This window comes from Trachurus japonicus, chromosome 1, assembly GCF_045865225.1.
Source record: "Trachurus japonicus isolate A0001 chromosome 1, Traja_1.0".
In the NCBI taxonomy this organism is placed as follows: Eukaryota; Metazoa; Chordata; class Actinopteri; order Carangiformes; family Carangidae; genus Trachurus; species Trachurus japonicus.
The window spans coordinates 18,321,322-18,334,691 of record NC_140907.1 but is presented as its reverse complement, the minus strand read 5'-3'; the positions used below and the strand labels follow the sequence as shown (position 1 = coordinate 18,334,691).

The 13,370-nt window shown below is 43.8% G+C and overlaps 1 protein-coding gene across 26 annotated transcripts in view; it reads right to left on the bottom strand.

The window, feature by feature from the left end:
- Positions 1–13,370, bottom strand: part of rbm47 (RNA binding motif protein 47) — a 30,985-nt gene that overhangs the window by 5,256 nt on the left and 12,359 nt on the right. For 3 of the 26 annotated variants that reach the window (XM_085778093.1, XM_085778080.1, XM_085778086.1), the window contains exons 3-6: positions 2,428–3,307; positions 1,944–2,274; positions 1,519–1,542; positions 816–1,022 (exon numbers count right to left, since the gene is read on the bottom strand). In XM_085778093.1, coding sequence (XP_085634219.1) covers positions 816–1,022; positions 1,519–1,542; positions 1,944–2,274; positions 2,428–3,276 — 1,411 coding nt within the window. In that variant the 5' untranslated portion in view covers positions 3,277–3,307. Of the gene's footprint in view, positions 1–815; positions 1,026–1,518; positions 1,543–1,943; positions 2,275–2,427; positions 3,308–6,593; positions 6,642–12,347; positions 12,547–13,370 lie in introns of those variants that run through there. The other 23 variants (XM_085778061.1, XM_085778048.1, XM_085778054.1 and 20 more) reach the window with 17 other exon arrangements.

Below are 13,370 nucleotides of genomic sequence, written 5' to 3'. Positions count from 1 at the left end.
TTTATGTTCTGAATGAAAAAAGCGAATTTCTTATGAAATACTTTTTTTGTGTTTCATGCATATATTATATCTTTAATCATTTTTCAACAATTTCTTAAATAAAAACACAACAGGCAGTATTATTAACTATGTTTCAGTCAAAAGTTGAAATTGAGTGCATGTGTAAGAGGAGATTGTGTAAGTACACATAACTATGACCGTGTTCAGACTGACGTCAGCACTACGTGAAAAGACAGCGGAAACATTTACAGAATGCAATGTAGTCTAGTAAGGAACTGTGTCGGCACAGTGAGTTATTTTCCAGGTCGGTCACTTTGTTTACTTTTACCATTGTGATGGCAGAGAGTGCAATGACTGCTGCTGTAATCAGGTGTCACTGTGGAGTAATAACATCTGCTGACTGTATTTTAGATGGCTGAGCAGTGTTTTGGCATCTGATGGTTTTAAACTCATGGATGAATTGCTTCCCTGGATCATATTTCACTGACTCATCGAAGGCCTTTTTGTTCTTTTAACACAGTGCTGTTTCAGTCTGAACCGACTAATTTCCAATATTGGTGGGAAAAGGGAAAGAATAGGGAACAAAGCATAGCGGTTGCTTTCCGGTCATGCTTGAAAGGACATACGTCACTATTCTTTGTAAAAAAAAAAAGAAAGGAAGTCCTTTTGCACATAACCATCCAGCAACAACTATTACCTTCCTCAAAACACACAGGCTTGAGAGAGACAGAGAAATTATGAGCTGGAAGGTTTAGTGAAGGATTTTCAGGTGGGCGAGGAGGGTCGGAGGGATATACTGTATCTATCTCACTGACTTGTGCCAGGTTTGATGCCAACTGGGTTGACGGAGGCAGCGAGCTCCAGACTGGGCATCAGCTCATAGGGCTTTTCGGGCTGCTTGGTCTTGCCCTCATGGTAACGGCTGTAGATGCCACGGCCGGCAGAGTAACCCCCGAGGTACGACCCCCGTGGTCCAGGGGTACGGTTACCTGCAGTGGCACGACCACGACCTCGCACAGTACCTGCTTGAAATACAATTAAAGTAATATGATGACAGGGGTTGTGTTTTAGGACTTGGGCAGCAGGGGGCATCTCAAGCTGAAAGTTGTGTATGACAACACGTAAAGCAAGATGAAACGACGAGTTTAGACTTTCTTTGAAAGCTCCTCTGAAGATATCGGGACTTGGCTCTCAAGGGGAGTCTTAAGCACGATTTAAAGGGAATAAATGTGCTCATAATGTTGCAAGTGGAAAACTTCTCAGAGTTAGGGTTCAGGGCTTCAATGGAGTCAAGTTTGACCTTTTTTTAAGGACTGAATCTGACTCTTAGTTCTTGGCACTATGAAACGATACTCCAAGATGTTTCAAGCTTTGTTGTGATCTTTGCAATAACCCAGGATGAAATGGGAGTTGATAGCACAGCAGGAAAAGGATGGTGTTAGAAAATTTATTGTCAAATGGCAAGGAAGCTCATTGTTCATTGAAGGAATAAGTAAGAGTAAGGATGTGAGAGATTACCATTGTTCTGTATCATTGGGGATCCTTTGGAGAGAAAACCAAAACACAATGATTGTTGAAAGTCAAATAGATTGTCCTGCTACCACCCAAAGACCACATTTAATCAATCAAAGGTAATGGGATTAGCATTCATTAGTCCATCACCTTGTTCTGTCTTTGCCTTTTAACAGCAAATCTTAGATTTTAAGACACAAACCCTCATCAAGTTAAGGACTTTTGTCAAATGAAATTCTAGTCATCAAAGATTAAATCATTATTATCTTTGTCATCATGACCATTTGAAATCATAGCTCCTATTGGTGGTGCGTATGTCACTGCTACTACAATAGCCTTAGATGTCATTACGAGATCTTTTGGCCCACTGAGTTTCTGCTGATATCAACACTACTATTACTGGAACAAAAGCAGAAAAAAATATGTCTTACCTTTGACGAAGTAGTCCCTGTTAGGTCCAATCAGGGTGTTGTAAGGATAACCATAGTAAGCCAATGTGTAGGGGTCACACTGGTATACGTAGTTCTGCGGAGTAGCCTCTGGAGTGACAGGAACTCCCCCCTTGGACGCCTTCTGACGTGAGTATTGCTCTTTGTCGACCGGCTTGGCGAGCGTCACCTCGATGCAAGACCCTTCCACTTCTGTGTTGTTGAGGTGGTCCATGGCCAGGACGGCGTCATCGCGAGAGGTAAAGTGGACGAAGGCGTAGTCACGGATTTTCTTCACACGTTCAACACATCCAGGGTTCCACTGGCTGAACACCTGCTCGGCAGAGAAAGCATGTGATGTGTTAGCGACGTTGCATGATATACGCAGAAATCTTACCAACCTCTCCCTCTTCATGTCAGATAGCACTGTGACCGGATGAACTCGTTCATTGTGAAACTTGTAAACTGATCATTTAGCCAGTCTCACCTGTCTGATTGTCTCCTCGCTGGTCTCCATCATGAGGTTCCTGACATAGAGGATCTTCACTGTCTCCATCACATCTTCATCCACATCAATCTCTGGCTCAGCCCAGTCCACTGCAATCTGGTGACCCCACAGCTGAATACGTCCAGGCATCAGCTTCCTGCGAGCCATGGCGGCCGCACGATGCGACTCGTACTCTACAAAGGCGAAGCCACGGTTCTTCATCTTGTCTGCAGCGCTGGCATAAACTATCACATCTAGTACGCCTTCGGTCACCTTTGAAACCTCCTCTAAAATCTCCTCACGCTTTTTGGTCTTGGGGATGCCGCCAATGAAAAGACGACAGTTGTCCACAGAGGAGCACACCCCCAGTAGCCGCCCAGGACGCACCTCATAGTTGTTGAGCTCCCGCACGGCACGTTTGGCCTCGTGTTTCTCTGTGTACATCACAAACGCATATCCTCTGTTCTTCCCGTCAAAGTCCATCATCAGTCGCATTTCATAGATGCGTCCTACGGACTCAAACACTGGGACCAGCTCATCCTCATAAACGTCCCGCGGGATTTTGCCCACAAAGATTTCACATCCCCTTTGAGGGGCTGGGCCGCTCCAACCGGGAGGGGGGCCATATTTACGCTGACCATTTTCCTGGACCATACCGTAGCCGGTGCGCTCCATCAGGGCCACCAAGGCAGCCTCATTGGGAGTACCTGCAACACCCTCAGGGATGTTGATCTGTCCATGGAGAGAGTGGTGGGGGGCACCAGAGGAGGGTTTGGAGGGTTTGGTGGGTTTGGACGGGGCAGCGTTGTTGCTCATGGTCGAGGAGGAAGCAGAGTCTTCGGCTGTCATTCTGACAAGACCATCCAATCAGATCTGAGGCCTGAGGAGGACAAACAGAGACACGTTCATCAAATTAAACATCCGATAGTATGAACCAAAACAGAGAAAACATGAATGAAGGAAAATAGGAAGAAAGCAAAGGGCCATTATAAGACTTTTTGTTGAAACATAATCATTGTCAATTTGCAGGCATGATCACATGCAAGATTACCTACCTAACAAACACACATGATGTGAGCTGGACAGAACAGTGAAAATACAGCATCTATAAATCCCTGGGGCACCTTCCCTTATCAGCAGTTTTACAACCTTGTTTTGTTGAGTTCCTCAGATCCCTTGCTAACCTCTGACCCCTATCAGGGAGAATGGAGGGCTGTAAACCCAGAAAACTCGAGCTCAAGGTTCACTGAGTACGAATAGGTCACATGCTCATTGTGTGTGTGTGTGAGTGTGAGAGAGAGTGTGTCAGAAGTAGGTTTGTGTAAAATACGACTCGATACTGTGACGAAAGCTGCACACAGTAATTGCACACACACACACGAGATGGTGTTGGACATTCAACTTCATTTTATCAGTATGAATGTTATACAGCTTGTGGGTACAGCTTTGTGTGTGTGTGTGTGTGTGTGTGTGTGTGTGTGTGTGTACCACTTAATTAAGGGCTGCAGCCCTATAGGAGCAACAGAGAACAATCAGAAATCGGCTTCCCCAGCATAAACCTCTTATTCTGTTATTTTCCGTCACTGCCAGTGTTCAGAACGGAAAAATCCACTGCATTTTAAATCCCCAAATCTCCACGCTGCATACGACTCTGAAGGAACAAATCACAGCAACCTCCAAAGCAGACTCGTTTTTACAGACTTGACCTCATGTAAGCAGGAGAAAGAATCTTTTTCTAGTTAGGCAAGCAATGAGTGTGCGTTTTTTGTGCGTCATAAGATTGCCTGGACTTTGATGGAGATAGGTGAGGCAGTCAACAAAGGTAACACACTACAAAGCCAAGCAACCATGGTAACGAACACACTCATTTGACCTGACCCAATATCCCACTCTCCCCCACCCAACCACACACACACACACACACACACACACCTGTTTACTTGCTAAGGCTGGAGGGCGTAGAATTACCTGCAAACTAGTTCACGATAAAATCATGGGATCAGAGAGGAAAAAAACCGACAGAAACCAAAAGTGAGGAAACAGGATGATGCTTTTTTTCTCCTTCTATCTTTAGGTTGCTGCATGGTGACACAGGTCAGAATGACATTTGATCATATCAGAATACTGATTCAGGCAAGGTTAGGAGGATATCTAATATCACCAGAGAGGATGCAGTTCCCTTTACTGCACAAAAAACACATCAGTCAAGGTTTTCACAGTAGCTCGCTACATTAACTTAGCATTGCTCTCCTTTTCTGCTCTTCCAGCTCAGAGTGCCCTCCCTCTGTTCCTTTTATCGTGTGAAGTGCTAACATGACTCCATCTCTTATCAGCCTTATCTTGCCAGACTAATGACAAAGGGAGGACAATATTCACTTGGGGAGTTCTGCTTGGTGATAAAAAGAAGCTTATGTGACACGGTGAGGTCGACACTTTGTACAACTTACTGTAAGTCAGGATGAGACTCTCCTCTCTGGATAGTTTGTGTGCGTCAAAAATATGATCTATTCAGTGTTGAGTCTGAGCATGGGGAAACCTACTTCCTGCTTTTGACCCCCTCGGAGATATTCCTAACTTCCTCAGTGCTGACCACTGTTGTGCTGAGGTCTTCCTTTCTTAGGAGAGACTCAGGAAATCACAGCATTTAGTGTGAAGCGAAACTGGTCTGTTATAATCTCTCTTCCTTTATATACAGTAAACTAAACAAAAAGAGAGCATAGTGAGTGTGTACGTGGGATCTTTTGGCATTTATATGCATCTGAAAATTTGGAAAAAGATAACAGTAGGAAACAAAGGTATTTTGGGAAATAACACAGCGTGAAAGAGGAAATAGAAGAAAAAAATATCATTAAGAGACAAATAATCAACAGGCAGCTCCCACTTTGTACACAAGTGCATGTAATCATGTGTATGTGTTTCAGTGTGTATGAGAGAGAGAGTGAGTGAGAGACTGAGAGACTAAGAGGAAGAAATCTCAGGCAGTGACAAGTAAATGATTAACCTTGGTGAGGACAAATCCCAACCTTTACTCAGAGAGGGCATAAAGATTTACAGATGATGTCTCGGTAAGTAACAAAAAATAGGCTACAATTTTAAAAAGAAACCTAGGTCATCACATGAGTGAGATCCACCCTCATTATCTGTCCTGACTACAACAGTGGCAGCACAACACAGCCTCAGCAAGAGTTCACCTGGTCAAAGGTTATGAACCCAGAGAAGCATAAGAGGGACGGGCTGCAGCCTACACACAAGCAAGTGAAGGAAGTTAAAGAGCAGGGAGTTGATTGTGTTCCGGTAACTGCGGCGGAGATTGCCCATTATATTGTGTTTATGATTGATAGAAGCACCTGATTCGCTATGTATTAACTTGCAGTTATTGGGGACTGGATTGTTTTATGAGCAGACGAAAGAGCTTTTACCATAACCATAACGCCATAAACACGGACTGACCGCTGTGGCAAATCACATCGTTTTCCTCAAATGAGCAAATAAGTCATGGCGCAGCTAAAGATAGGAGGATGACCACCTGATATTCATCATGTCACCGACCTGATGTTAAGTTGTCAGTGCAGTCATGTTTTCTTCCCAGGCCAACACACACAGGTCTTGTTCAGAAGCTAACAAACACCTCTTTCGGTCCCCAGTTTACAGGCAGATTACTGACCAAAGCCAATCCATGTGTATGTTCATCAGTATAGAACAATGCTGCTCTCAGTTTGCTGCTCTATCCTGAGTGACAATGATCCAGTGCACTGAGGGAAACAGGCCTAAGGAAGCTGCCATCTTAGCCACACACTTGAACACGTGGAAGCTCACAGCGTCCACCCAGCCGCCCCTAACAACAGGGTCACAAGGCAGCAGAAGAGGATCAATGAAACACCACCAACGCTCGGGAAAACACTGCTCTCTCCTTACACACACACACACACACACAATAGGTAACATGCAGTGATAGCAAATGACTCATGCAATTGCCATTTATGCCCACTACTAAAAAATAAATCTTTACACAATATACTCCACTACAGAGAGAGAGAGAGAGAGAGAGGGGGAAGTGAGAGTGGAGCCAAGCTGAAATATTGAGAAAGATATGATAGCAGAGGGATGGTGGTGGAAAACAGAAGGGGAAGGAGAAGCAGAGAGTGGACAGACGGGAAGATAGCTACCCCTGTTGCTTCACAGCGCTCTGCTGCTTGGCCGCCTGCTCTGGGAGTGTTAGTCCACCTCCATGAGAGACAGGTACAGCAGGGCACTGAGCGCAGAGGCCAGCCTCCTCTACACACACACACACACACACACACACACACACACACACACACACACGTTGAACACAAGCTGCAAGCATGAGAGTTGAAGAGGGTGGAGCTAAAGCAGGTAGTATGAGAGTGTATGTGGGCAGATCCCAGTTTTACTTTTGGAGCAACTCTTTTCTCTTACATGTAAATGTTTTTTTTTATGTATGTAGTAGAGTTTGTTTGTGTGTGTTAATTGTACTATTACAGAACTATTTTTATTTATTGCCACATTATATCTATATAGCAACTGTAATCTCTATTGTTTTTCACAGGAGCGAACTACCAATAACTTTTACTTCATGTACATTTTGCTTTTATGAATGCAGTGCTCTTACCTGTGATGGAGTACTTAAACATAGATCCACTGGCACTGTTTCTTCAGCTAAGTAAAGGTGCACACACACTGAAGCACCTGTTGCACAGAGCTGCAAATCCGGACTCTGCCACTTGTGCAGCAGACACAAGAGGACAGAGAAGGCTGATGGGTAATGGAGTTTTAATGGGTTTACAGGGTTTTCTGCTTAGAGATGCAGAAATGGGGAAAACAGTCGGAAGCGTTCAAACTTGGGTTGAATACTTCCTCATGCTGTTTTCTTACTCTGAAAGGATATTTGGAAATTCTCACTGGGAGTTACCACAACAGTGATTTATGTCATGTCAGCACAGGACTACAGCTCTTCTATGTGTGTGTGTGTGTGTGTGTGTGTGTTTTGTACATAACAACGGTGAACATGTTCCTAGCACAGCTTAACTTAAGCAAACAACACACACCTTCCTGGGCAGTCAAGAGAGCAGCACGGCGACAAAGAGAGAGACAGACAGACAGAGAGAGAGAGAGAGAGAGAAACAGCCAGATGAGAGTTTCTGTCTGAAAAACTTCCCTCAGTGCTCAGAAAAGAGCAAGAAAAGAGGGAGTGAGGGAAGGAGGGAGAGAGAGCAGATGGGGTGAGAGGGGCAGAGAGATGAAAGTCACAGTGTGTGGTCAACAGTGTGCTGAGTTTCAGCTGCTATTGAAACCAGCTCTGCTCCTTAACGACTGAGTAAACAGGCAAGAAGAAAGTCGAGTTAGCATAACGACCAGAGACTGATGAATGAACAAAAAAAGACGGGATTAAATGATTGAGAGAGCTGTGTGTATGGACTGTGGCACCTTTAATGTGTTTGCATAATTAGAATGGCAGTTATAAAACTGTCTGACTCCCATGCCATTGGAAGGAGTGAAATATGAATTACAGTAAAAGGAGTGCCCATACAGGTGTGTCTGTTTAAAAATAAGCGTTTGCATATGTTTTCACAGTGTAATCTTTAAGCACGCGTGCAAAACAAGAAAATATCGTCCGGGTGCAGGGTCAGTAAAACCTGGCCTTCCACAGAGCCAGCTCAATCAAAGATCAACTGTCAGTCTTCAGCGAGAGCCAATCAGGAGCTAGACACGCGTCACAGGGTTCAGGCGTTCTGGTCACCGCACAACGGGATCATCAACCCCTCAGGTCAACGGTTAACTGTTAACCTCACAGGAAGATCCGAATGAGGGACACCAAGAACATCTATCTTAATCATTGTACATGCTCACTAAATCATTTGTCAGGTACACACACACACACGAACACATACACACACACATACTTTATCTTTGATATCAAACAGCTCATATTTTGTGGATCACAGTTAATTTGTGGTCGTAAGTTTAAATACCGTAAAAAAACAACAACAACACAGCCGTTTGTTGCATTCATTTACACTCAGCCTGAAGTCCGTACTTTGAAAACATGGTACATTTCTAAAAAGAAGCCACAATCATATTGTTTAATTACACTTATTTAACAACATCTGCAGAATGTGTGTGTAAAAGTATATGATGTATGAGGAAAGGCACAATATGAATGTGTGTGTGAGTGTGGCTTCTATTGTAAAACACTTTGAGTGGTCATTAAGATTAGAAAAGTGCTATGCAAGAGCAGTTTACCATTTACTCTAAGTGGTGAAAGCTGCTCATGTGCTTGGGACTATTTTCAGCTGCAGATTAATATAGATTTGGTGCCTTACTGAATATTTGCAATAGTAGACCTATGGTTGTGAGACACTGATGTGAACAGTAAATCACTGTAGGTCATTGTATCTATTAGCTGCACAAGTGTTGGTTTAGGTCTTTTAATCACGATACAGGATTGTTTGATTGATGTAAATAATTCAACACTCACTGTGGCTTTTGACTAATTTTTGGTGGTGCAAGCTAAACACACACCATTTAGTTTAACTAAATCATAAGTAATCACATTAGAGAGTGCTTCTTAGACTTTGTCAGTTATCTCTGATAAGGCCAGGGCCACACACACACACACACACACACTGGAATCTGCCACATAGGCAAAAACTCAGCATAAGCAGGAATAATGTCAGCAGTAAAGCACTACTGCTAATCAGTAACTTGGCATGAGAGTCTGTATGAGTCTGCCATCTATTATTACAAGTCATCCATATAAGTAAATGAGTAGCATGTCACAAGACCAGAGGTCCTGCTGGTTGTGTCTGCACAGTGATACGACCTGGAGGAGTAAACCCCACTGTTAAGTCCCTCACTGTGCTTTTCTGGAAACAGTTCCTCTCAGAGAAGAAAAAAAAAGAAAAGAAAAAACCTCACACTGTGATTTTTGCTTTCTCCATCAGCTTGATTGTTTCAGGTATCTGTCACAACTCAGCTGTCTGAACAACAGCATTCCTTGCTCACATGATTATCTTTGTTGCACTCACAGTGACGGCCCCATTGTCTTGACTCTTGCACACACACACATCCACAACGGTATCAGAGTCAGCTGCAGTATCTGACCAAGAGTCTATTAAACAATGAACTTGATGAAAGAGAAGTGAGAACTGTGGCCGACCCCTCAGGACACATGATGTCCTCACTCTGCGGTTCACGCAGCTCAACTGTCAGCATGCCGACTGCACCGGCGTTAAGCAGAATGGAGGATTTTTAAGTCACATGGCTGAGAGAGAAGAAGGAAGCTGTGTCATCTTAGGATTTCTGTTTTCTGTCCAATCACATTGTTTCCGAGGAGCTGTTGTTCTGACGTGTGTGGCTTTATCAAGAAGATAAAGTTCTGCACAGTTACAGTCATTTGTTGTGTATATGTCAGATAACAGGGAAGTCCATTAAATAGCTGTTTTTCAGTCCAAACCCCCAGAAGACATTTTATAAAAGCAGAAAGATTTCACAGTGATGAGGCTTGAACACATAACTCATTAGCATCTTAGACCTTTACTCAACCATCCAAGAATGTTGAAGCTAAATTTTCAGATTGGTCCACTAATCAGTTAATTAATGATTTACATCTCAACAGCTCAGCTTTTTAAGTGATCACACTTCATTGGACACTTACAGATCAATCAGTCTATCTCACAGCGCTGTAACTTCAAACTGGTGCCTCTGATCTTCACTCAACGCTGAAATCAACGCAACAACTTTATCTGGCGCTAGCAGTTTTTCACAGATTGTGTATCTCTTAGCGCTTCACTTTCTTACACTGTTTTAACTTTCTTAAAATTGATGCTTCAGAGGTCGAAGAACATCATTTAAATTTAATCGACATTTCGCAAAATGTGCCCAAACTGCCCACCACTGTTCACTGTTCTCTCCTCTCTTTAATTTTCCTCCCTCCATCCATGTACCTGTCACCCTCATTCCTCTGGTTCACTCAAGCTCCAAGAAGAGCAGCGGGGAGGGGGAGGAGGATGCGACGAGGAGGAAGGTGCAGCAGAGAGGAGGGGAAAGTGGGAAGGAAAGAAGCCAAGGAGGGGGGAGGAATGAAGGAAAGAAGGGAGAGAAGAAAGAGAGCGAGTATGTGTTTTCGAGGAGGGGGGGGGGGGCATTTCTGAAGAGAAAAAGGCCAGATGGAGAGCAGCGAGAGCGACTAACGAACTGAGGGGACCAAATGTTCCCCCTCCGATCTCCTCATGCAGGCCTCCCTCCCTCAGCGTTAGAAAGCCCTTCAAAGTGAAACTGGCCTGAAGAATTTCAGGTCAGGTGGAGTGCGTAAGTGACCGCCTCCAGCCCACCCCAACTTCACCACTGAGGGATGATTCCAGTTCATTTACTCTGAGAGCCCCCCTGCCTGCAGGACCTTCACATTTGTCCACTCAAAACCTCACGATTTTCACTCAGACAACAAGATTTTGTGCAGGACAATAATCAGATATATTCAGCATTAATAAGAACTGATTCGTATTTAAACGTGCATGTGCCTATTATAAACACAAGGGCTTTGACTTAAGTCTAAATATGAAGCATGAAAGGATAGAGCAGTCTGAATATCCCCTCACCCAGCTACGCAGTCAATACTAATCGTAAGAGCTGCTTTAGCTTTAGCATTAGCTGAAAGGGGCTTTGCTGCCTTAGGAAAACACATTCCTCAGGCTAATCAGCTAGCCTGTTCAAGGCCACAGCAGACATTGTTTCAGACAATTACGACTGACATTGACAGTGTCGCACACTCGTGATAAAGGCTTTAGAGGGCCGCTGAGGTTGCGTCTGTTTGAACGGTAAACTAGCAAGATTCAAAGTCAGAGGTGAGCTGATATTCAACACACTAACATATAAAAGTATTATATATTATATATGTTAGCATTTATGGATTTGTTCGGTTTTTTCCGCATCCATCACTTTCACATTTGCTACACAGGCTTTCAGAGGGACTGTAGCCGTCACACACACTCGTAGAGTCAAACAAGGGTCCACCCTGTCGACAAACAGAGTGTGACAGAGTGAGTCCGACACCCACAGTGGCACAACTACAGAAACGTGCAGCTAAAGTCACATATCTGTCAATACAGTTGCTTGTCTGAATCATATCTCAGAGTATCTCTTAAAAGAGAGTTGAGTAAACCATGAAAACCTGAAAATAATTTCAGTGAGGTAAATTCAGCCCAAGGATTTCTCTCTCTCACACACACACGTATGCACACACACACACACACACACACACACACACACAAAACAAACAACTTGCTTCAACCAGGGTAAAGTCCACATATTATATGCCGAAGAACCCGGAAGTCTATAAGTAATAATACCAGCCTCTCCAGGTACTAGTCGCTGAAGTATTTTTTTTTTATCCCCCACCCCAAACACACACACACACACACAGACACACTGATATGGTGCCATGCCACTCCACTGGTTCCACTGGTTTCATTGTTAAGGACATCTTGATCTCCATTCCAATCACCTGATTGTTTTTTCTGTTTCCAGTTATTTCGAGATGAGGCAGGGAAGTCAACTAACTCTGTCCAGACAAAGTATTCTACCAGATATCAAACAAGAGCAGTCAGAAAACTAGATGAGACAAAATCACAGAGCAAGAAGTTGTTTCCTCTGAACTGCCTTCGTCAGCAGACAAACAAAAGTATGGAGGACAGAGGCAAGAGTTACGAGAAAGCACTGAGGTCATTTATGATAAGAGACAACATTTTGCTAGAAAACAGATTTTTCCAAGGCTAACTAAAACAGACTTCTTGAAATATAAAACCACAGGGTGGTACAATAAAAATCAGAAAGTTTTTCAAGAGACATAAAGAAGGTAGCCTACACATCCAGAGGCCTTTGAAAAAACACATTTCACACTGTACCTGTATCCCAATCTGAGCAGCGCGGGTACCAAACGAGCGGGCCGAGGAGATGCAGTCGGTGTGTTGTGTTTTTGGGAGTCTTCCTGCACCTTCACACTTCAAACGTCTAAAACTCACTGAGGCTCAGTCCATTCACTCTCCTTTGGTGTTGACAGGCAGCAGCAGTAAGAGAGGCTTCTTGCTGCTGTGTCTGAGTGTTGAGGTGTGGAGGTAGGCGAAGGTGTTTGAGTGTTTACTCACTCTCAATGGCCAGAAGAGAGAGGTGGGGCCACTCAGTACAGGTAACCCCCCACCTTTTCTTTTTCCTTCTTCAATCTTTCTCTCTCTCTCTCTCTCTCTCTCTCTGTCCCAGCTGATAAGGACCAAGACAAAAGGGAAGAGAAGGGATGAAAGGACAGAGGGTGTGACAGAAAGCTGATGATTGACAACAATCAGGGAAATGTCTTGAGTTTGAGTGTGTGCATGCTCGTTCACGGTTACAATCTGTATACATGTGCGCTCACCTCTCAATATTAAATAAAAACGGACACTCAATGTGAGTCAGAGCTCAAACATTTGATAAAAAAAAACTTGTTGGCTGTTTTACTTCTCAGTGCCCACAAGAAATTCCCCAAGGTTTGTCCGAGAGGGAACAACACAAACAGAAACCATTTATCACGCACTCCCCAGTCAAAGCAACAAGTGCTATTTTCAACAAAGTTTATTTTTGTCGCCACTGTGTTGCGTACACCATAAGAACTGGAGGAAGGTGTAGCTCAGCTGTAGGCCTACAGGAAGTCAACAACTCTGCCCTGCGTAGGCGTCAAAGTGCTCCTCCCTCTTTGAGCTAAATGCTAAAGTGAACATGCTAACATGTAAACAAAAAACAACACTAGTACGCTGATGTTTTGACCATGTTCACCGTCTTAGCCTAGCAAGTTTGCATGAGTCTGAAACACAAATGTTTCAACCAAACTTCATATCAATCCATCCAGTAGCTACTGAGATACAATGTTTCCCATAGAAAACACTATGGCTACGAAT